The sequence below is a fragment of the Silurus meridionalis genome, chromosome 24 (genome assembly GCF_014805685.1).
Source record: "Silurus meridionalis isolate SWU-2019-XX chromosome 24, ASM1480568v1, whole genome shotgun sequence".
Classification (NCBI taxonomy): Eukaryota; Metazoa; Chordata; class Actinopteri; order Siluriformes; family Siluridae; genus Silurus; species Silurus meridionalis.
This window is the reverse complement of record NC_060907.1, coordinates 2365256-2391802: the sequence shown is the minus strand read 5'-3', so window position 1 is coordinate 2391802 and position 26547 is coordinate 2365256. Positions and strand designations below refer to the sequence as shown.

Here is a 26547-nt window from a genome sequence, read left to right as displayed (position 1 = left end):
GGAAGCAGCTATTATTAGAAAAGGCCCATGGGCTACTCCTGTGGTCCTTGCAGGCTACCTGGTGCCCACGGGCACCACGTTGGTGACCCTGGTCTAGATGATACATGGTTTCCAAAAAACAATTTTAAATTTAGATTTTTCTGACCACAGAACAGTTTTGCCCAGAGCGTTGGTCAGACATTGGAATAGTCTTCCTGACAGTGTTCGGGGCTCAGACACACTCACCCAGTTTAAGTGTAGATTAAAAACATATCTTTTTAGCAAAGCCTACAAATAACATACGTCTCACATCATAACGTTGTGCTCCAGAACATCTGATCACATGCACATTATCAACTTGTGCTGTTATTATCATGAACAGCATCTACGCTAATTCCTCTCCACTGCTTCTCTTTCTCTCCCCATCCCAAGACACCCTGAGGTTTGGCCAGCTCCAGTCACCTCCCACCATCTTGATGATTACGGACCTTTGAAGAAGTAGATGCCGAACTCGCAAACATCCCGAACCATCTAGAGACGTACCAGTGCCATTTGGATCCCGCTACATGTGTGGAGTTTGACATTGGACCTCCTGGAGTGTTTAAAGGCTCTGGCATGGAGAAGCTGATGCTGGATCTGTGATGATCACAAATGCTGAGCTTATAAAACTAGGAGCTACTAACCATATAGACTGTATAAGACTGCAGAAAGAACATCACTTATAATCTTATACTCCAGTGCTCATGTTAGTTCTCACTGTCCAGTGTTCTGTATTGTTGAAAGATTTATGATCAAACTCTTGATGTCACCCAGATGAGGATGGATTCCCATTTTGAGTCTGGTTCCTCTCAAGGTTTCTTCCTCATAACATCTAAGGGAGTTTTTCCTTGCCACAGTCACCACGGCTGCTCATCAGGGACAAATTCACACCATTCACCTTAACTGTTGATTTGTGTAAAGCTGCTTTGAGACAATGTCTGTTGTGAAAAGCGCTATAGAAATAAACTTGACTTGAATTGACATTGAAATTTGATGTTGAGGTTATAATGAAATTAGTGCACAGTTTGTTGACAGTGTTTTTATTTGGTGAACCTCTGACCATTTTACATTTTGAGAGACTCTGTATGTAAAGAAAAGAAAAGTAACACAGTTTACCAGCAATCAGCACATGTATTTAAACTCACTAATGACATGTTTTGTTAGGTTAATGTCCATATTTTGTTTGGTTAATTTTCTTCTTTTGAAATTCTTTTTAAAAAATTGGGTTTCCCAAAGATTTTCCCAATTGTTTAGGTATTGGAGTTCTATTAATAATTCCATGATTAATCATGTATTGTTCATCAGGTTCACGTTCTTATTATGTGCTTTGTTTCATATGTTTAATAATCAAATTTTTGGTGTATGATGTGTATGTGAGCATGTTGTAAATCATTTATCTGCACTTGCATCTAATTTTTGTTTCGAATGATAACGGAACGAGGGACTTAATAATATTTAAGCCGCAGATCTTATTTTTTTTTACAATCCTGAAAGATTGAAAGATATGAGGACATTGGTTTTTCACACTGTTTAGCTGAGGGTGTAACTCTACTAGCCTGCTAAGCTAAGGATATCTCTCTGCATACCTGTTTGTTTAAAGATTTCAATTTATTGCTTCACTTTAGTGTTTGTGAGTTTGCCTTTATTTATAGAGGAAGTCTCGCCCTTCTTTCTCCACACAGAGATCATTGTTCTCAAGGTGGACACCCCTCCCTCCTCTGGCTTTGAGGAGTGTATTTTTTCCCCCTTGTTTGCCTTTTCACTTTTATGCATTGCCTATGATCAGGTGCTTTATCAGATTTCTCTTTCTCTTTATTTGATGTGTTTTGCAATCAGAAGTTTAGATTTTTGGTGTGGGTTTGTGTGTTCACTTTGTAAAGAATCTGCAATCGCATCCAATTCAAGCTTCGCTAATATGAAGAACTCCCGGATTTATCCCATCAAAAAAATGATACACAGAATTATAATACCAATAATACAATTGCTTTATATTTACATAAGCCACATATAATGCTGATCAGAACTGGGGAGAAGTGCTGAATGAATAAAAAAGAAGGAATACAATGCTTTTCTTATTTTATTTTTGCACTTTCTAGATGGCCCAATATATGCCCTAGTGTCCACCACTAAGAGAGTGGAAAGCAGTTCAGTAAATCTGACCTGCAGCAGTGATGCTAAACCACCTGTGGAGAACTACACCTGGTTTAAGGAGAATGAAGCCTCACCTGTAGGATCAGGACAGAGTTACAGAGCTCTACAGAATGGACTGTACTACTGTGAGGCTCAGAATATAATCGGCTTTAAAAGATTAGCTGCAGTGTCCATCACTATAAAGGGTGAGATTCTGGAATTCTTTTGTTCACTGAAATCTGAAACATTTACCGAAATCTGAAATTCACTAATTATTTAATTGGTGTGTATGTGTATGTGTGTGTGTGTGTAGTCCCAAATGGTTCTGTAAATGTGTATCTGGCTGTTGGACCCTTTGGACTTTTAGGGCTTGTAGCTCCTCTCACTGTATTCTTCTGAGGTAAATATGATTGTGTTGATAAATCCATCATTAATTCCTGTGAAAATGGTGGGAAAATGTTGGATTTTGTGTGAGTAGATGCAGAAGAATAAGAGAGATGAAGGTGACCATCAGGTGAGTTAATTCAGACCTGACCACCGGGTGGCTGCTTTGTTCATAATAAAGACTTACCGTAAAAAATATTCATATTCAAGAGAAACCAATGAAATAAACCAATGAAATAAATGTTAGCAACGTGTTCCTGGTGTTTTTGTGGGGTTTTATTTCCTACAGATTTTGACAAACATGAAATCACTCCTGAAACAACTGATGAATAGAGAGAGTTCTTCACTGCAGTGTAAATCCTGGATCGCTTTTGAATCGCAAAATTATTTCTCCTGCCAGCAGTTTACCAGGCAGCAGTTTTTACTTATAAGTGTTTCTTTATTGTAAATAGAAATGGGATCAAATCACGACAAATGGTTGACGTAAATGTCTGTGTATGTGTGTGCTCTTTACAGAATAAAAATTTTATGAATTCCATTTACTACCACTTTTTCTTCTTTTCTTCTCTTATCCCCACTTCAACTTCCAGCTTCACGATCATCACCCTCTCAGAATCTCTCTTCACCTCCACTACACTCTTACTGTACTCTTACTTCAGAATCCCCCCTACACCATTTCTCTTTTCATCCACACCATGATAGAACAGTTTAAACACCTCCAATGTTCCTGCTCTTACTCCCTTTCCACTTGGTCTCCTGTACACAACATATCTACCTTTCTCCTCTCCATCATATCAGCTCCCTCTCTCCCTTTACCAGTCATAGTACCAACATTTAAAGTACCAACCCGAACCTCAACTCTCTTACACTTCTCCTTTCCCTGCAGTCTCTGTAGACGTCCAGTGTGAATTTTTGATTCGTGATCCGCATGTTTGATTTGGCACGTTTTACGCTGGATGTCCTTCATAACGCAACCCTCCTCATTTATCCAGGCTTGAGACCGGCACTAAGAGTGCACTGACTTGTACAACACTAATGGCTGGATTGTTTCCACCCCAAAGTTATTATTTTTCTTTATTCCACTTGACTCTTGATTCACTCTGATTGTAATTGAAAAGTCTTGTGTATGTCACAGTAAAGCTTTTTTAACTAGCTGAAGCTTAATACTGTTTATATTCATGCTTTATTTTGTGTCACTCCAAATAAATGTTTAAAACTTAACACTTTATATGAATTTCTGTTATCACATGACCACAAGATCAGTGTTCTGAAAAATCTCACATACACTTGAGTACATGAATAGACACAAACACACACACACACACACACACACACACACACACACACACACACACACACAAAGATTACCAATGCAAAACTACCTGTTTTAAGCATTACTGGGTTGTATTTAAAATCACACAATTTTTCAATCCCTGTATGTGGAGCATCTACAGAATTAACTCATGTGAATGATACAGTATTATAAACCTGTATTAGTGGACTACAGGCCTGGCATTTGGAGAAATATACTCGACTCGCCATTACTGCCGCACAGACCTGAATAAACGGAGACACGCCCACAGCGCGTCTTCTTCGTGTTTACAGTGGTTCATCCACCAATCCTACAATGCGACGCTGCTGTAAGCAGGTTAGGCTGTAGTCTACACTTCAGCCCAAATTCATTCATTTTAAAAAGTAACGGGTAACGCACCATACGGTAACGGAGTTACTTTATTTTTGAAAGTAACGAGTTACAGTATTAGTTACTGTCAAAAGTAACACGTTACTGCCCAACACTGACTACACCTATATCAACACACACACACACACACACACACACACACACACACACACACACACACACACACACACTGCTATATTTACTGCTATTATTCAGGACTCGTTTTTTTCATTATCTACTTAAGTCTGAAAAACACACAGAAGTTCATCTGAGATCATTTCCTGCGAGCAATAAACATGTCTTTGTGAAAATAAACAACTTGGAGATCCACTGAAGTAAACCAGTCTCCTTGATAAACAGATTGAAACACTGGTCTGCTCATGAGCACTTGTACTTCTCACTCACTAACAGTGTAGCCGCGCCCTCTAGTGGCCAGAGGCGATGCTACAGCTTCAACCCAAGAGAGGTTTTTTTGTGTGATTTATTTTTATCTTTCACAAGATAGAGAGCAAGACGAGTTTCTCAAAGTGGAAATATGCTCATTATTTCACTTTAGTTGAGTATAAAGACAAAAACTTTTTAGTCAAATGTAAGTTGTGTCTTTCTGGTTTGAAGCTCGTATCTACTGCGATAAACAGCAACTCCAATCTGTTGAAACACCTCCAGGAACTCCATGCCTGAGGAGCTAGTAGCTAGAAGCTAACCCGGTGTTCTGTTCTACATTGTTGATAGTTTTCATACTTAAGCTGTGAAAGGAACATGTTTAAGAGCTCAACACAACAGCAGAATAGTTTTTGATTGTGAATATATTATTCAGCTTGTTTTGTTATTTATTTCAGAAATGCTTGTGATATATTCAGTTTGTGCTGGTCTGACTTTAATAAAATAGTGTTTAAAAATGACTTTGTGTTTAAGTCAGTTTTGTGTTTGTATAAACCATAACGCATAAAAGGGCATTAATGGGAACATTAAAGAAGGTTCTTTTAAAAAGTTACTTTTAACAGTAACGCATTACTTTTTGGTGTAAATAATCAACAAAGTAATGGAGTTACTTTTTGAATGAAGTAACGAGTAACTGTAACTAGTTACTATTTTTTGGTAACGAGCACAACACTGGGTGTAGTATACTGTAATCACCCCAAAGTAGATTTATTTTAACATCCGCAGAAGACACTCAGCACAAAACCCTACAGTAAACTTCCAGTATCTTTTATTACTTTTTACTTTCGGTTTTGGTTCAGTATCCCCTACTCCTCACAAGCATATAATGTTTTGTTTGTTCTAAAATGCCCAGGCTCCTGTGGAGGAGAGAAAACAGACACAAGTGGGGGTGGAGTGAAAGCCTGGATTTGGGAAACTGGTTTAAGTGGGACTCCCATTTATATGAAATGGAAAAAATTCACACACACACACACACACACACTTACACACACACACACACACACGCTGGACCTTTATGTTCGTGAAAAACCGGCAGATGTTCTGGACTTCTGGACTAAAGGGTAATCCAACCACCACCCTGGTGGCTGCAGCCCACAAACATATTAAATCTGGACCTACAACTTCTTTCTTTCTTTCTTTCTTTCTTTCTTTCTTTCTTTCTTTCTTTCTTTCTTTCTTTCTTTCTTTCTTTCTTTCAGTGTTTTAGTTTTATTGATGGTTGCTGCTTTAAACTAAAGCAGAGTTTAGGAAACTTAGGTGGAGATTTTTGCACAAACAGACAGTAATACAAGGTCTAAATCTTTATTTATTATTTATTTATCGACTCTTTAGTTGAGTTAAATGCACGTTGTTTGTTCTTTAATCTGCATATAAACGTTGAAGCACTGATTAGTGAAAGTGAGCAGGTGGATTATTCAGTGATGCAGAGAATGAATCTTCACCTGCAGGATCAGGACAGAGTTTCAGAGCTACACAGAAGGGACTGTACTACTGTGAGGCTCAGCTCTGAAGGATCAGCTGCAGTGTTCTTCGCGATAAACACTGAGACTTTGAATTGCTTTTGTTCACTAACATCTGAACCATTCACTGAAATTATTTAACTTGTTTGTCTGTGTGTGTGTGTGTGTGTGTGTGGGTGTGTGTGTGCCATCAGTTGGCTTTATATTTGCGGATGTGGCTGCAGATCTTGCAGTTCTTCTCTCTGCACTCTGTCTAAGGTGAGAATAATTGTGCTAATAAAATTATTATGAATTCCTCTGAAGAAGGTTATAATAGATAAAGGTTTGACTTTATGTGAGCAGATGCAAGAGATGGAAGAAAAAAGGCAGATGAAGGTGACCATCAGGTGAGTTACAGACCTGTCCATCAGGTGAAAAGAAGTGGGAGAGACACATGTACATAAGTTTTCACAGCCTTTACAATCAAAATTGAGATTAGGTGCATCCTGTTTCCACTGATCATCCTTGAGATGTTTCTACAATTTGATTGGAGACCACCTGTGGTCAATTCAGATGATTGGACATGATTTTGAAGGCACACACATTTTTATAGAAGGTCCCACAGTTACCTGCATGTCAGAGCACAAAACAAGCCATGGAGTCCATTGAATTGTCTGTAGACATCTGAGTCAGGATTGTATCGAGGCACACATCTGGGGAAGGGGACAAAAATATTCCCGCAGCATTTAAAAGTCCGAATGAGCACAGTGGCCACCATCATTCATAAATGAAAGAAGTTTGGAACCACCAGGACTTTTCCAAGAACGAGCCGCATGGCCAAACTTAGTGATCAGGGGAGAAGGGGGATGTTGTTTTGGTTCCAGTTGCAATTCCCCTTCTACCCCATTAACTAACAAACAAGCCAGAAAACTGAGAAAAAAGGGGCGGAGCAAAATCACAGTCCCAAAACAGTCCTAATCAAACACAGAAAAATAAAGAGCAATACAGGAGAGAAAAAAAAAAATCAGGATTCCAAAACAGTCCTTAGTTTAAAAACCAAAAAAACAGGCAATGCAGGCAGACACAAATTAAAACAGTTCTTAATCACAAAGCCAGCAGACAACGCTGCAAGATGCAAAAGTCAGAGTCCAAAAAAACTAAATCCAATCCGGAAAGCAGGGGAGACAAGGCAGGGTGGCAAGATACATCTTAGGAAAGTGAGGAGCCTGTGGGATAATCCGGCAGCGGGTGAGAGATTTTGGAGTCCTTAAATATCCGGTGGAATATAAAAAAAGATGGCCGCCGACCCTGTAGTGCGCTCCACAAAACTGGAAATGGGCGCCGTGTGCTCGGAAGATCATGACATTACCGTTTTTTTCAGGCTTTGCCTTTTGGATTACTTTCCGGATTTGTCTGTTATTCCCTCAATAAAACCAAATATGGATTCTACACCACATGCTTCTGCATCTTTGTCCCAATGTGCTTATATAATACTTTATAGTTTCTTTCAAAGAAAAACATCCTCCAAACTGTGAAAAAAAAGCAATACAACTAAAGTTTTGTCCATTTGGTTAAATATCGAAAAAATATTTTCTTTTCTCTTGCCTTTTATACATTTTTGCTGAGGCCCAGAGGACCAGGACTGCAGCAACATTGTATTAAGGTCATCACAACTAGAGGACCACAACCACTCTTCTGTTGCAGTGATGCCTCCATTCCAAATTCAAAGACATCTAAACAACTTCTACACTTGAAAATAAGAGAAATATTAAAGCAAGAACACCATCTACCCTTTCTTTTTTTTTCAACAACAGATGATGGGTGATGTCAACTTATGGAAATCTGCTGGACCAGGCAACATACCCGAACAAGTGCTCAGAGACTGGGCAGAGCAACATGCAGATGACTAACATATCTTCAACATATCTTATCTGCAGTGTTATCACTTCAACATGCTTCAAGGTCACCACCATGGGCCCCATGCAAAAGAAGTTTTCAGTGTTTTGCCTAAACAACAATCGTCCTGTCCCTCTTACACCATCACATGAAGTGCTTTAAGAGGCTTGTCATGAGGCATATCGATGCTATGCTGCCACCTCAAAAGACCAGCTGCAGTCCGTGTATCTTCATATTCAATTCACAAACGCTATCACCACACTTTTTCTGGTCCTCATTCACCTGGACAAACATCATCGCTTGAAGATCTCCCTCTGCATCTGGATCCTGGACTTTCAGACTGTTAGGCTTCAATCAATCTGGTTTGAGACTGGCATCCTAAACACCACCACACTGAGCAGTGAGGCCTTTTTTTTCTGCTCATAAATTATATACATTAACCTCTCTACTGGGATACAATGATCAGTTTGTATCAGGAGAAACACTTCAGCACTTCTAACACAGTTACTATGTTTTACACACACACACACACACACACACACACACACACACACACACACACTAAACTTTGTATTAAATTTATAGATTCAAATCAGTAGAAACTTGGATAAACAGTGCTTTGCTGCCCTCTACAGGAAGTCTGTAACTGTAAATACCATTACATAACATATACCATTATTCTTTTATTTTGTCCCATCTGTTGCTTTGTTAGTGATAGTCTGTCACTGTGTTCACTTTGAGATGTTGAAGGCACTTGGGGTCTCCTTTTTAGTTGCTGTTTCATGTAATTCACGATTATTGACATTTTTATAAATGAACAGAGCTGTACATTCTAACCTTTCATATTGTATATTGCATTTTATTTATTCATTCGTTTTATTTATGGTATTAATTACTCATAGGTAGTAAACAGGAAATTTCTATGAAAAATTGTTACACAATTCGTAGATACAATAGTAGGTAAAAAGCAGAGAAGTATTTACAAAATGCTCTCTAATACTTACCCTACCTATTTAATAAGGTCAGTAGTGCAGTGAGGTGGTTTATTTCAGTGTACAGTGTATATATTGTAGCAGAGCGATACTATGGGATACTGAGAAGGTTCTGGTACTCAGGTGGGGTGTGTCTTCTAGCAGAATAAGGATCATCGGAGATTGAGCTTTGGTTCCTCAGTGAACTGCTTTCAGAGTCAAAAGCTTTGATTGAGAAATAGAGGAGATGTTTAACATATTCTCACAATTTCTCAATTGCTGAAAATTATTTTCTCAGAATTTTACATTTTTTCTTTCTGAGCAACATGGCAACTTCAATAAAGTCTCTGAAATATATTATGCTTGTAGTTAATATTAAGAAAATGCTAACATTATTATTATTATTATTATTATTATTATTATTATTATTATTTATATAAATATTATTTATTTTACTATTGTTTATTAGTTTATTTTAATAAAACCATAGTGTCAATTAACAATGATGTTCCTGAGATCAGTATTGTGACTTGCCAAAAGAAAGTGATTCTGACAGCTGATGAGAGAATGAATACAGTGCGAGAGCTGTGGTATAAAAGGAATTAAAGTGTGTGGGCATATACACTATATTGCCAAAAATATTGGGACACCTGACCTTTCCTGCTATATGTGGTTCTTTTCCAAACTGTTACCACAAAGCTGGGGGCATTCAATTGTACAGGACGTCTTTAGATGGCACTATGCTTATAAAATGTTGCCTTCACTTGAACCTGAACCCAAACCTGTTCCAGCATGGCGATGCCCCATGCACAAAGTGAGCTACTTGAAGATCTGGTTTACATGCTTTGAAGCGGAAGATCTTGACTGGCCTGCTTTATGATCTCATCTCTACTGAACACCTTTGGGATGAATGTGAATGCTGACTGCACCCCAGGTCTCCTCACTTACATCAGAACCTGCCTTTTATAACACCCTTGTTTCTGAATATCCATAAGCACACTCCAAAATCTAGTGGAACATCTTCCCAGAAGAGTGGAAGGAATTATAAGAGCAAATTGGGACTAAATGTGGAATGCAATGCTCAAAAATTACATATCAAACTTATGACCAGGTGACCCAATACTTTTGGAAATATAGTGCACATACAGGTGCATCTAAATAAATTAGAATATTATGGAAAAGTTGAGTTATTTCAGTAATTCAACTCAAATTGTGAAACTCGTGTATTAAATAAATTCTTAGTTATTCAAAGTTATTTTCATTCATTGCTAAAAGCACCAAAGTTGGTTAAATGATCATGGTGTTGGTGTGCTTGACTGGCAAGAGGAAAATGAGAAACAAGAGACCAAAAAATGCTGAATGATGGACTGAAGATCACTCTCAAAGAAACCTGGGCTTCCATACCACCTCATCAGTGTCACAGACTGATCACCTCCATGCCACGAGGCAGTAATTAAGACAAAGGAGTCCCTACCAATTATTGTAAAAACACATGAATCCCAACACAAAGTGATCAGTAAAACGCACCCAGAGACAAAGAAGTTAACTCGCCAAGCTGAAGAAAACACACACATTATTTATCTTCTTAGTCACCATGACGAGTATATCTAAATGTTCTGTACGGTGGTGGGCACGCTTCGCTCAACTTGCTCAGCAAAACCACAGTTTCCTGAATGAAACCACCTTCGGTAGACCTACTGTATTATAAGGGTCATGTAGAATAACAGACATTAATATAAGTCTCTACAATACAGGTAAAAAGAAACACAAAATTTATTGAAAAAAAAAGAAGAATTGACCTTCTGTTTTGTTCTGCTCATTGAAAGTAGATTGATTTGTTGCTATTGTAAATGAAGTGAAAAGATAAGTATGATATGTAATCTTTAGCATCGCATTCCACATTTAGTCCCAATTTGCTCTTATAATTCCCTCCACTCTTCTGGGAAGATGTTCCACTAGATTTTAGAGTGTGCTGATGGATATTTGTGTTCATCAGCCACAAGGGTGTTACGAAAGGCAGGTACTGATGTAAAAAGGTGTTCAGTAGGGATGAGATCAGAGCTCTATAGTAGGCCACTCAAGATCTTCCTCTCCAAAGCATGTAAACCAGATCTTCAAGGAGCTCACTTTGTGCACAGGGGCATCGCCATGCTGGAACAGGTTTTGGGTTTCCAAGTTCAAGTGAATCCAAAATGTTATTATAGCGCCATCTAAAGACATCCTGTACAATTGAGTGCCTCCAGGTTTGTGGTAACAGTTCGGAAAAGAATCACATAGAGTAGGAAAGGTCAGGTGACCCAATACTTTTGGAAATAAAGTGTATTTTCCCTATATAACTAATAGTGGTTGGAGAATAATAAGGAGTCCCTGTGCTCAAGGCTGGAGAACTCGTCAGTGCTGTGGGAAAAGGGTTTTAGTTTTCTTTTTTCAAGTTCTGTATGTATCAGAAATAGTTATCTACTGATGGTGCTTTACTTCACACATTGTTGTTTATTATTAGTATTATTATGTCCTATAAAGTGAGCAAGCAAAACATAGACCAACCCCAGACGGCTCCCCCTACTGACGCTTCCTGTTCTACATAACTGTTACTGACCACATGAACACATTAAATTATCCATAATACAAAAGAAAGTTATGACTTTTTATTAACAGTTTAACAGACAGTTTTATGCTTTGTGTACTGTGTGGGTTTGGTGGTTTGAGATGCTGATGATCGACTGTGAGTTTCACTCTCTCGGGTACAGAGGCAGGAGCCCATGCTGAACCTCTTCCTTTTCTTTTCACACGTGTGGACTGAGGCGGTAAAATTAATGTGCACACCTCATACACATGTTAATTCTGCAGCACTTTTAACACCAGCAACACCTCTTAACCTCGCACTCCTTCATATCTCACACTTCACTCTCTGTTTGGCCATAGGGCATGAAGGTCGAGTAGGAACGGTAAGAAATTATTAATAACGTTTTAGTTACTAAATTAAATTATTAGGCTGATATCTGCATTGGATTTTTTAATGCAGTGGCCCTTTTTTTGTTAATGTTTCTATGTTCATCAACATTTACAGATCGACTTTCAGTGCTGGGAAACATGAATCTCTAACATCTATCTATCGATAAATTAGTTCTTCCACACAGAATTAGAAATAGATTTTTTGATGGTTCTATGGTGGCTCTGTGGAAATACAGTATAGTGTGGAAGAGCATTTTTGTAACACTGTTGTGATATTGTGTTGAAGGCACTCAGGACAATATGGTGGTTCTGTAATGTAGAGGGTCGTGAATCTTTAGAAAGTCATTTTATAAATTATTAAATTATTATAAATGACTATTTGTGACTACAGCATGGATTATCTAATGTTTTTACGCCAGTCATATTACATGGTAGTTACATTGTTACACACTTACGAGATTTTCCCTTTTGAGTAAATGTGATAGCATGGAATTCACAAAAATAATTTATTTATTTTAATTGTCAGTGAATTCTCAGTAATTGCTTTATGAGAGATGCGATTAGTAAAATGATAAGTATTAAATAATGCAGTTCAAAATATTAAGGGCATTTTTAGTAAACCAGCTATGAACAATCATTTCCTCACCAGTCTCTGTGTAATTAATTCCTCTGTCCTGAACATTTTCAGCTTTTCTTCTGACTGTAACGAAGCTTTGTTATTGGAAAATCCTTTAATAAATTTGAAACATATTCCAAAGTCACATATCATATCCTCAGAAAAGAAATATGATGTAAATTTTGTGTCTTATTCCCAGTATTGATGTACCTCAAGATGGCACCTTGACTTGATCTGATTGTTCTCCTCATGATCTCGGGTGAGTCGTCCATTTAATACATACATTATTGCCCTCACCACCAGAGGCCTGAACCAGCAATATGTTTGGTTTCTTTATACAGGGAGTGCAGAATTATTAGGCAAGTTGTATTTTTGAGGATTAATTTTATTTGAGGATTTAATTTGAACAACAACCATGTTCTCAATGAACACAAAAAACTCATTAATATCAAAGCTGAATATTTTTGGAAGTAGTTTTTAGTTTTAGCTATTTTAGGGGGATATCTGTGTGTGCAGGTGACTATTACTGTGCATAATTATTAGGCAACTTAACAAAAAACAAATTCATACCCATTTCAATTATTTATTTTTACCAGTGAAACCAATATAACATCTCAACATTCACAAATATACATTTCTGACATTCAAAAACCAAACAAAAACAAATCAGTGACCAATATAGCCACCTTTCTTTGCAAGGACACTCAAAAGCCTGCCATCCATGGATTCTGTCAGTGTTTTGATCTGTTCACCATCAACATTGCGTGCAGCAGCAACCACAGCCTCCCAGACACTGTTCAGAGAGGTGTACTGTTTTCCTCCTTGTAAATCGCACATTTGATGATGGACCACAGGTTCTCAATGGGGTTCAGATCAGGTGAACAAGGAGGCCATATCATTAGATTTTCTTCTTTTATACCCTTTCTTGCCAGCCACGCTGTGGAGTACTTGGACGGTGTGATGGAGCATTGTCCTGCATGAAAATCATGTTTTTCTTGAAGGATGCAGACTTCTTCCTGTACCACTGCTTGAAGAAGGTGTCTTCCAGAAACTGGCAGTAGGACTGGGAGTTCAGCTTGACTCCATCCTCAACCCGAAAAGGCCCCACAAGCTCATCTTTGATGATACCAGCCCAAACCAGTACTCCACCTCCACCTTGCTGGCGCCTGAGTCGGACTGGAGCTCTCTGCCCTTTACCAATCCAGCCACGGGCCCATCCATCTGGCCCATCAAGACTCACTCTCATTTCATCAGTCCATAAAACCTTAGAAAAATCAGTCTTGAGATATTTCTTGGCCCAGTCTTGACGTTTCAGCTTGTGTGTCTTGTTCAGTGGTGGTCGACTTTCTGCCTTTCTTACCTTGGCCATGTCTCTGAGTATTGCACACCTTGTGCTTTTGGGCACTCCAGTGATGTTGCAGCTCTGAAATATGGCCAAACTGGTGGCAAGTGGCATCTTGGCAGCTGCACGCTTGACTTTTCTCAGTTCACGGGCAGTTATTTTGCGCCTTGGTTTTTCCACACGCTTCTTGCGACCCTGTCGACTATTTTGAATGAAACGCTTGATTGTTCGATGATCACGCTTCAGAAGCTTGGCTATTTTAAGACTGCTGCATCCCTCTGCAATATATCTCACTATTTTTGACTTTTCTGAGCCTGTCAAGTCCTTCTTTTGACCCATTTTGCCAAAGGAAAGGAAGTTGCCTAATAATTATGCACACCTGATATAGGGTGTTGATGTCATTAGACCACACCCCTTCTCATTACAGAGATCACCTAATATGCTTAATTGGTAGTAGGCTTTCCAGCCTATACAGCTTGGAGTAAGACAACATGCATAACGAGGATGATGTGGTCAAAATACTCATTTGCCTAATAATTCTGCACTCCCTGTATATGTACCAATTAAAATGTTTATATATTTTAAAAAATAAATAAAAATTCTTATTATTATAATAGAATTTATGTACATTGAGGAAAAAAAAAAAAAATTTTATACAGGTATCGAAAATGTTATTGTTATAACCACAAAGTATTTTTGTTGCTGTTTAAAGATTTTAGAATATTTAATAAAGCTACAAATGTTTTATCTGGGTTGTATTTACAAAAAGCTTGATCAAATAATGTTTTGAGTTTGTTTACAATGTGGAATCATAAAACTGCATATGCACCAGTAAAATATAGTAGGATTCTGTACTTAAATTTCATCCTGTCATTTTGGCAACAAAGTAAACAAAGTCTCAGTCTGCATGATCACAACTCCCAAATGTTTACTGTTTTCATGTGTCATGTTTCAGGAGCTCTTGGGAATGAATGGAGTTTGAATTACAGCCAGGAAAAACTATGTGCTTTAAAAGGATCTACAGTTGTCCTGAGAGCCACTTACACACATCCAACAGATGTTACAGTGGAAAGAGTTTTCTGGGTAATAGACCCAGTTAAGGGTAGAAATCTGACTGATCTGCGTAATGACTCGAGTTACTCGGGCAGAGTGGAGTATTTAGAAGGTGAACAGAACCACTTCTCCCTCAGACTGAGTGACGTGAAGAAATCAGATAAACACAATTACTGCTGCAGAATCATAACAAACGAAGATAAAGAACGATACCTGGGTTATCCTGGAGTTATACTCAGAGTAACAGGTAAATTAAACACTCTGAATACTCTACATTTATCACTCAGGCCATAGCCTTTTAGCTACAGAAGTGTTTGTACCAGATGTATGAAGAGCTGTTAGATCAGAAATGTCAAATAAAATTCCAAAATAAAAACAAACAATAACAAATAAATAATCAGTCAAACAAATAGAAATCAGAATTTTATGAATAATGATATAAATATAATATCAGCTTCATCATGTTAAAAATGAGTATAAGAGTGGGATTTATTAGACTTTACATATATACTTTTCACCACTTTAAAATATTCAAAGTATACACTTTTGTATTGAAAAATAAACACATTGAGAAAGATGATTAGAATTATGACTATTATTTATTTTTCCTTTTTTTTTTTTTTATGAAAATAATATCCTGAAAGGTTCAAACCACAAACTAAATTTTATGCTTTGATTTTGATGATTTTTAACCACGTTATAAAAAATAAAACACAGTAGAAATTGCTAGAAACTGCTGGTGAAACCATTGTGTTTACATGTACAGTATTTCATTATATGGACAAATCAATTTGTTCAACTGTGTTCATATGCACAAGCAGATTTAATAATTCAGGGTGTAAATGTTTGTTGCTTATTCATTTATTGACTGCATTTGGATTATTTACTGACGCAGGTTTGAATTTCTCTATTTCTCTTTTTGTTCAAGATCTTCAGCTGATCGCTCCTGCAGAAGTGACAGAGGGAGAATCAGTCATTCTGACCTGTAAAACCACCTGCAGTCTGACTGATCCAACATTCATCTGGTACAAAAACACACATGATTTAACCACAAACACCTTCAAGAGCAACAAACTCCACCTGCAGAGGGTCAGCAGTGAGGATGCAGGCAGTTATAACTGTGCTGTAAGAGGATCTGAACATCTCCCATCTCCTGCTCAATACCTCAGTGTCAGATGTGAGTTTTATTTACTTTATTATATACTGAATAAATATTATATACTGAATTGCATAGTGATCTTGACCATGAACTGCTTCTCTCTCTCATTATCTACTAATTCTTTAGATCCTCCCAAGAGTGTCTCTGTGTCCATCAGTCCCTCTAGTGAGAGAGTGGAGTATAATCCAGTGAATCTGACCTGCAGCAGTGATGCAAACCCACCTGTGGAGAACTACACCTGGTTTAAGGAGAATGAATCATCACCTGTAGGATCAGGACAGAGTTACAGAGCTCTAGAGCATGTAGTGTACTACTGTGAGGCTCAGAATAAACTCGGCACTATGAGATCACCTGCAGTGTCCATCACTAAAGATGGTGAGAGATGATTAGATGTTCCTGTTTGATCACTGCTATATTTGACATCGTCTTTACATTGAACAAACTTGGAATATTTTTGTTTATGTTATTTTCATTTGTTTGTGTATGTACTATCAGGTGGCTCTGGAATTGGGTATGTGGTTGGTGGACTTGGTCTTGGAGCTCTTATTTCTGCATTTTTCTGGATGAGGTGAGAATAATTGTGCTGATAAATTCATGATTCCCTTTCAGGAACTCGAGCTGCGGCGGAACGCTTTGGGAACACTGCTGCGTTTTCCATTTTCTGAATAACATGTGTAATCAGTCAAATTTGGAGGCAGGCTGTCACTGTTGGAGGGAACGTCACGACCAGGAAGTATAAGACGCACATGGATTGAAGCCGGCGCCACTTTCTGCTTGTTTAGAAAGCGCTCTCTGTGTGTTTGTCCACTTTAGTTAAGTGGTAAATGTACAAAAAGCAAGCGATCATTCCGACTGTGCACAAAGCACAGCCCATGCGTTGCTTGCTTGGGAGCGGAGCACGCTAGATCGGTTTCTGATTGAGCCATCTGCTCATTTCACCATGCGCTTAGTATTCACGTGTCTATGCCTGTTCTCTACGGCCCCCTATGGAACCTGGTTCGTTAACCCTTCCAGGATTGTGTTTCAGGGCATGGCCAGCTCCAGAATGCTCTCTCCTTGGTTTCCACCTGGTGTCATTGTGGACCAGGAGGTCTCGTCACTAGAGCTGCATCAGACAGTGCCCCAGCTCTTTGCAGACCGGAGGTCAGTCTCGAGAGACTGATACCTTTAAGATAGTTCTGCCAAACGGGTCTCATCCGCCCTGGTTCAACAGGCTCTGCCCCACTCTGGTGGGAAGTGAGCAGCCTCTGGTCATAGAACTAAAAGTAGACACTCTTCTGAAGAAGGAGGCCATCGAGATGGTCCCTCTGTCAGACAGAGAGTCTGGGTTCTACAGCTGGTACTTCATAGTTACCAAAAAGGACAGTGGGTTGCGTCCTATCCTAGATCTATATCAGAAGAACTGCTCTCTGATGAGGCTCCGGTTCAAAAATGCTGACCATCAAGCAGGTTGTGTTTCAGATCAGATCCATTTGTCACATTAGATCAAAAGGATGCATAGTCTCATATACCCATCCTTCCTTCTCACAGAAAGTTCCTGAGGTTTGCTTTTGGGGTCAAACCGTACCAATATCGGGTCCTTTCATTCGGCCTTGCCTTATCAACCCACACCTTCACGAAATGTGTCAATGCAGGTCATCTGCATCCTCAACTTTTTTTTTGCAACCTTGACCACTGTGCCACTCCTGGCACCTCTGTCCTTCGACCTAGCTGTGCTCTTTCACACTAGTCAGGGACTGGTCAGTGTGGTGGTATCAGACTCTCGTTCTCAAAATATTCCTGAAAGATAATTTCTCTAGGTTACGTATGTAACCCTCGTTCCCTAAGGGAACCAGACACTGTGTCTCTATGCAACAACCTCCAGCGTCCCTTCAGCGCTTCCTTCTTTGTTACAGAAGCTGGCACATGCTTCACTCCATGTGCATTTTATACTTCCTGGTCGTGAAGTCACCCCGCCGGTGACAGCCAACCATTAATTTAAACTGATTACACACATTATTCAGGGCATGGACAATGCAGCATCAGGGAAGTAGGGTTACATACATAATCAAGAGACAGTAATTCCTCTGAAGATGCTTATGATGGAAAAAAAAATAATTTTGTGTAAACAGATGGAAGCGACAAAAGCAAAAGGCACATGAAGGTGACCATCAGGTGAGTTAATACAGACCTGTCCATTAGGTGCCGTATTTCTACCAAACTCTTACTGTAAAGATCTTCAGAAAAACATGCTTCCGTTCTCCACCCCTGTTCTGCAGAACATTGAGCTGAGTGCTGAAGACGATATGTATGTAGCTCTCAACTCTGCAGGACAGACATCTGTTGATGTGTATCACACACTTGCAGTAAGTTTTAACTGAAACATACAGTTAGTTCTAGAATGTACAATGATGAAGTTTTGATAGAATTTGAAATTGAACACGCCTTTTGATTTGTTTACAGATTTCTCATCCCAGTTCTCCTACTGATATGCTCACTTCTTAGACTACTAGAATGTAAAAGTAAGTTTCAGCATTTTTCACCCAAAACCACCATTTGATTTAAGTGATCATATGACTTGTTTTTATTTAAGAGTTACAATACACCGCTGCCAATATTATTGAATAAATGTTAGTAACATGTTTTGCTTTAATAAACAATTCTGATGTTCTTGTATGTTTTGCTCCTTTCAGTCTTTGAGCAACATGAATGTGGAGCTCATTGGTTTAGGAAGAGGACCAAAAATGTTCTCCATTTATAAAAAACATACAAAATAAACATTCACCCTAATAAAACCTAAAGAATGGGCCAAATCAATTCCAGAATTAGTGGATGAGAGAGACTGGGACTAAATTTGGCCTGACAGTATGCTTTTATCCTCCCAAAATTGGATATTGATGGCTGGTACCAGATATTTATAAATATCCTCTTGCACACAACTACCTTCAGCTTAACTGCTATTTCTAAAACCTTGCACCAAATCAGGCTTTGGTGGCTGGAGGTCTAATTGCAGCCTGAGTCCACCAACGCCTGACATGTATCCCCTTGAATACTCAGCAGTATGTGTCAGGATCTTCCGGGCGCACAGCATGTACTTCCGGTTCCGCGGCGCGCACTTCAGGGTTGCGGCCATCTTGCCATTTTTCAAGCACCTCCTGATATTTAAGGACAACCAAGAGTTTAGCTTGGCACTAGATATTCTCACCGGCTTCCTAAAGTCCCTTGATTAGGGTTAGGTTAAGGTTAACCCTAATCCTAACCCATATTTACTGCCAGCAACTGAACTACTGTGTGTGTGTGTGTGTGTGTGTGTGTGTGTGTGTGTGTGTTGATAGTCTAGTAAGCAGACATAAAGTTATTATTACTACCCAAATTTTATTAACTTCCTATAACGTAAGCGCTTTATTTCTTTCACCCCAATCAATTATAACCTATGTTTTATTAGCAACAAGCTAGCAGCTAACATTACTGATGATAATCAGTATTATAGATCTAAGCAGCTAACGTGTCTGCTATAATACTGCTATATGCTCATTTAAAAGACTACAATTATGTTTTTTTACTGTTGATGTGAGCAGCCATGTTTTGATGTCATGTGCCTTTCTGAACATTTTAAAAAATTACAATCTTTAGTAAAAACTGACTGGCACTCGGTGTTCCTGATTCACTGTAACACTACTAGCCAAAGCCTTGTGTATATATATATATATGCCTCAATTTAAATAAACAAACTGTATAAAACATGATCTTGTATGTGAGTCATTTGTGTTTAATCTCACAGATCTGTTATGAAAATGTATCATTTACACTCTTTCATACACTCAGTAAGTTCCCCCTAATCATATACACATAAATTACATTTAATTAAATTAAATTATTAAATATGCAGTAATTATTATTTCCCCAAAGCTTGGATAGAGTTTTCCAAGCAGACCTCTAAGGGTCAATAACACTCCAGTGTACAACTCTGCCACACTGAACTTCATCCTGACTGAATTCAGGTTGCACAAAAATTAGCTATTGTTTAATATGGTTTCTGCAAGGAGTCATTTATTTAAAATTAATGGAAAGAGTTTCCATTTTTTAGATCTTGTAAAGCATACATCTGAAACTTTAACTTTTCTAACTATAGGCCAGAAGTGCTATGAATTTGGTTGGAGGACAGACTTGGAAAAAGTTGGCTGTTGATGGATGATGTCACTGTATATGTAACAATGTTGATTAATTCTAAAGTCTAAAAATGACACAATGTACCCTGGATTAGGGTTTTGCAGGCAGGGGTTGGTTGACTCTGGTCATCGGTAGAAAACCAGACTTTTCTCTTTGTTGACGTCCCCAGACTGAAACAGAGCGCTCTGATTAGTCTCATCAGCTGCAGTTGTTCCTTACCGCTCGTTTCCGCCGGCTCCGCCTACACTCTCGCACCGCTGGTACAATCGATGATTTGGGTGCTTCATATTAAATACAAATTTTATTCCCATACACAGTCATACTGAGTATGACGTAGTGAAATGGCCTAACCTGACATGACTAACCCAGCGTGGAAGCAGTACATCTTCATTTCCTTAAATGAAACCGCAGGTTTTAATTTTATATATTTGTAGCTCCAAACTGTGCGTTAACATAAACAGTGTGAAGAACAGCTTCATGCACAAAGGTCATCGTCACTGCTCTGGATGATGAGAATGGTGCAGAGTCAAGATGAAGTCTAAATCAAAAAAGAGAAACTCTAACATAATCAGTGTCCAAGTAAATATATAAATATATAAATGCCAATTATTTCATTAATTTGAAACAGGTTATAAGAAGGGCGGGGGGTCAGTGTAAATGCAGTTCAGTGTTGTGCTGATGGGGCAAATAGTACTGTATATGACTGTAATCCTGACAATGGACACCTGAGAAAATTTCTAAAGCACCAGAGCTGCCTGGTGCTACAACTGCCTTTTAACCACCGAGCAGCCACCGGAAATATCACATCAACCATAAACTACACATAATGTAGTGTTTAAGTATTTTAAATTGTAATATATTTATTCTGATTCTTTAAATCTTTTTTATTTAAATGATTTAGGGTTTGACTAAACAATGAGTTTTAATTAAAAAAAAAAATTATAAATAATTTATATTATTATTATTATTATTAATAATGTTATTATTATTATTATTATTATTATTATTATTATTATTATTATTTATTTATTTATTTATTTATTTATTTATTTATTTATTTTTTTGGCCCAGCACATTCTCCTGACTGCCCCACGTGGCAGAGTTGAAGCACTGCACTACAGGTCAACTCAAGAATGAGCTGTTATTTTATTAATATAAATGTAAAAACAATAAACATTATAAATGATGTTTATTATTCTTATCTTGCAATGCATTATAGCTTTATTTGAAACAGTTTAAAACTTTGTGTACTTGGTTAGTAACACTGACTGTAGTGACGGTTTCACTTCCTCCTTTTCATTTCACTCATGTTGAACTATGTAAAAAAACAAAACAAAAAAAACAAAAACCTTCACACACTGCTTACACGTTGTTTCTATTCACACTGACATATCAAGCCTGCTATGTGTTTGTGGTCCATTTGCTTTTGTATAAAATATTTTATTAAAATTAAATGAAGTTTATAAAGCAGATTTGAGTTCATTGACATGATTGGGCTCAGTGGACTGATCAGAGTTGACTGTTGAAGGTTCTGAAGGCCCTGTATGAGGCGTATATCACATGCTTTACCACTATATTAAATCCTAAACATGGCCACAGAGAAGAAATGCTTTGTTTGGACAGAAGAAATAAAAATAATGATAAGAAAAAGGCAACAACAGTCATCACCATGACAGTGTGCAGGACACGGCTCTGAAACTGAAGGCTAAATCATGCTGATGAACATTTCAGGTGTGTAGCAGTACAGCTGGGTGTGTTAACATCATACACATGTATTAACCAGCATGTTCGCTCTACATATGTCCATATGCTAATTACAGTATGTACTGCTGAAAGGGTCGTGGAGAGGATTAATAAATGCAGCTCGTTCATCAGCTCTGTCCTCTGACTATAAATGGCGATGTAAACCCACAGCTGACCATCACTTAGGAGACTTTTTTAATTTTTATTTCTTAGCCAATCATATCACGTGTGTTTTTTTTAAAAATACAAATGACTCTCACAGTCAAGTCAAAAAGCAGCTCTGAAAGCATTCTACTTCAGTGCTACTGATGTTTTAAATGTTGCAGACTGTATTTTAGATTTCTTTCATTTTCACCAAAAATTTTCTCACTTTTTTAAAAGACTCAAGATCCCTCAACCGCACAGAGGGGCCGAGGTGATACATTAAGAAAAGTCTGGATTTTTGCTCTTTTCTTGCAAAACTAACAGTTTCCTGTAAAACTACTGACACTATACCCATTATATATAACCATTGTGATAGTGTGAATTGTTTGTGTTGTGAGCAACAGATATTGGTGAATCCTAAACATTCTACCATACCACTATTTATTTAAAAAAACTTCCACATTAAAACAAGCCTGTGGTCCATTTTTCATACTTGGGCTACTCAATTAGCTGAAGGCAGTGTGAATTCTGGATTGTTCTGGTTCATACTAGAGTGGTTGTCAAAGCAGCAGGTCCACAAGTTCAACCCTGGTCATGAGTAGAATTATTTTACATAAAAAGCATTAGATCAGGGGTCACCAACATGGTGCCCGCAGGCACCAGATCGCCCGCAAGGACCACGAGTCACCAGCAGGGCTTTTCTAAAACTAGCTCACCATAGCGCCACTTACCAGTGAGCAGTAACAAAATATTTTTGTTATTTCAGAAGTTTGTTTCAAACTGGTAGCCGTTCACATTAATCTGTACCCAAGAAGTAGCTCTCAGTCTCGAAAAGGTTGGTGAACCCTGCTTTAGATTATGTCCTAATAAACTGCGTGATATGGGAAGTCCTTTGTAGACACGTCCTCTCCTTTTCAATGAAATGCAAGAATAATTGTAATCATTTCAAAAGTATTAATTGAGTACACTATAATTAATGTAATATTAGCTGTCCTGTGCAGACGTGTACAGAATACAGGAGATGGTCATACAGTATGCATATGTGACCAGTACGTGCCAGAAATTCCTGTAGTTCCTACAGTGTTGCTGTTGCCTCTTGGTAGCCTCCCTGATGAGTTTTCTCCTCGTTCTCTCATTAAATTCGGAGGGTCGTCCTGATCTTTGCAATGGTGCCACATTTTCTCCACCTATTGATGCTGGTTTTTAAAGAGCTCCATCGTACATTCAGTGCCTTCGATATTGTTTATATTCCCTTCCTGATTGTTACCTTTCAAAAAATGAGGTGTCACAGTTTTGTGAGCAGTTCTTTGTGCTCCATGGCTCTTAGTACAATGCAACCCGTGAACATCCAAACAAATACTACAGCAACAGCTGCCTTTTATCTGGTTTTAATCAGAATCACTTTAATTAATGGCAGGTAGATGCCCTTTACCTACAGATGTCATTCTGAATGTGACTGGTTAACTCTTAGACTCCCCCCCCCTCCCCCACACGTGTGTAGACGTGTGCAATCAGGGTGTTGTAGGTCTTTTATATTTTACAAGACTTTTATATTTATGAAGTTATTTCTGGCTTTATAATTTAAAAACTGCAATTTTATAAGGGTGGGAATACACACACACACACACACACACACCTGTGCATTTTATTCGGCCTCTTTCTGCCAGTCTATTCTTGTTTTTACAGATTTGGAAGTGTTGCCTACAGTTTTACTGAAGTTTTGATTTTCTTCATAACGTTTGGACAATTTCTGCACGAGCTGTGCAACTAAATAAATATTCATATAATTAACTTTCATTATAATTTAACCTTATATTTCATCAATCAACTGTTTCTTCATGTCTTTCATTTCTGATTATTCTGTTAAGTTAAAGTGGGATTGACCTCCACATCATCACATAATCAACTGTGATTACACTTAAATACCACTAGGGGGTCTTACATCAAGAATATATCTAAATATACAAAACAGCCTCATGCACAAGAATAATTCACATTTTATGCATAGAAATGTTTTAATTTTTTTGGACCCCTGTTTGTTAAATATGCGTAACTTGTGTATTGATTTTATAATTAGACATGTTTTTGGAAAATATCTCCTACAAATATCAGATTCTGATGACTTTTTATTGAACATGCAAAGTAGAGCAGAGCAGTTAAGCACTTTTACATCTTGCTTCAGCTGATCAAAGTTATGCATGGCTGTGGGTTGAAATAATACTTTTCTGAATGTCTCAGTATGTTATCAAGATTGAAGGTGTGAGTAATATCTGAAGAACCACTCACCAGTGCTTTATGTGGTGTTGGTTTCCTGCTATATGAAGCTGTGCTCCTGTTCCAGAAAGAGCAATTATGAACTAGAATTTTTATGACACATTCTCCTCTAATCATTGCTTACTCAAGAGCAGCCAAGTTGCATTAATTCAATACTCTCAGACCTCAAGAGCATAGCTGCTGACCTCTGCAGATACCTTGGGAAACAGTGAGCGGGATTTTGATGGCTTCTTTACCATCTGGAGAATAATTGAAGACTCATTGAAACAGTTCTCAGAAGTGCTTGAATGTGACACTGGAGACTCCTTCCATAAATAAATTCTCCTCACATAGCCATGTTGTATTTGTCTAAATAAAAGTCTGGATTACTGCAATTGATTATTTTGTGTGAATTTATTGTATGTTTTTTTTGTTACATGTTTAAATCTTTATAGAAGAATGATGTCCCTTAAAATGACTTCACTGCTTTATCTGGTCTTTCTGCACTTGATGATGGGTGAGTTTTACATTCAACATTGCACTACCACACAATGAAGCCCATTAATGAAAAAATCTTCTTCTTCTTCCTGTTCTTCTTTCGGCTGCTCCCACTAGGGGTCTTCACAGCGGATCATCCGTCTTCATACTACTCTGTCCTCTACATCTGGTCCTTTCAAACCAACCACCTGCATGTCTTCCTTCACCACATCCATAAACCTCCTCCTTGGTTTTAAACCTTTCTCTGCACATGTCCAAATCATCTCAATCTCACCTCCCTCACTTTGTCTCCAAAACGTCTGACATGCACTGCCCCTATAATAAACTCATTTCTAATCCTGTACATGGCCATCACTCCCAATGAAAACTCGGACTCTTCTACAAACATAATTCCAAAACACTTGGGACACTTTTCTGTCCCAACCTTTCTGAGATGTGTTGCAGCCATCAAATGTAAAATTATTTATTAAAATTGGATATTTTTCTCAGTTTAAGCATGATCTCTAATCACCTCTTTCATGTGTCATGTTTCAGGAGCTCTTGGGAATCAATGGAATGTGAAAAACAACACACTAAATCTCTGTGCTGTAAAAGGATCTACAGTGGTTATGGAGGCCACTTACACACATCCAAGAAGTGTTACAGTGACAAACAGGTTTTGGTTTATAAACCCAGTTAAGGGTAAAAAGCCGACTGATCTGCGTAATGAATCAGGTTACTCAGGCAGAGTGGAGTATTTAGGAGATAAACAGAATCACTTCTCCCTCAGACTGAGTGATGTGAAGAAATCAGATGAACACATGTACTGCTTCAGATTCATAACATCTGGAGGAGAATACATGGGTAATCCTAGAATTATACTCAGAGTTACAGGTAAATAAAATCATCTTTTTCTCTACATGTGTCACTCAGACCATAATCTCATTTTAGCTACAGGAGTTTTGTAACAGATGAATGAAAAACTTGAACATGTTCTTACTGAATTACTGTTTTCAAAATAATTGATAACATGAGAGACACACAACTAAATCTAGAACAATAAACACACAACTAACAGAACAGAAATAGGATGGAACGAGGCATAAGGAGACACATGTGACCAGCATATGACATGCAGGGGCTGATGGGAAATGCAGTTCTTATTGACTGACACACAGAGGAACAAAAGAAGAATTATATAGAATATTATAGACATATCTGTAAATACTACCATGATTACCACTTAAAGGAACAATTTACTTATTTACAGACACTTTCTAGAAATAATAAAAGTAAGTAAGTTCTTTGAATTATGCAAATATTATTGAACTGGTTCAATTTTATTTTGAGCCTCATGAACTTGAGCTGAGTTTAGTGTCAGAAACTTACATGATAAAATAAAAGAACTTTAACAATTTACCACTGTTTCAACTGTTCACACACACGCACACACACACACACACACACACACACACACACACACACACACACACACACACACACACACACAGGTGGGGTGACTGAGGTAAATGAGCAGGTGATTATTGACTGGTGCAGATTTAATGTTTCTCTCATTGTATAAGATCTTCAGCTGATCGCTCCTGCAGAAGTGACAGAGGGAGAATCAGTCATTCTGACCTGTAAAACCACCTGCAGTCTGACTGATCCAACATTCATCTGGTACAAAAACACACATGAT

The 26547-nt window shown here is 38.0% G+C and overlaps 1 protein-coding gene across 1 annotated transcript; it reads left to right on the top strand.

The window, feature by feature from the left end:
• The first annotated feature begins 27 nt into the window (after positions 1-27).
• On the top strand, positions 28-25430 carry LOC124378585 (B-cell receptor CD22-like). The gene is made up of 9 exons (XM_046838314.1): positions 28-82; positions 2115-2354; positions 14826-15170; positions 15852-16100; positions 16209-16457; positions 16578-16650; positions 18194-18236; positions 18341-18427; positions 25404-25430. The coding sequence occupies exons 1-9, from the start codon at positions 28-30 to the stop codon at positions 25428-25430; spliced, it is 1368 nt and encodes a 455-aa protein (XP_046694270.1).
• The last annotated feature ends 1117 nt before the right edge of the window (positions 25431-26547 follow it).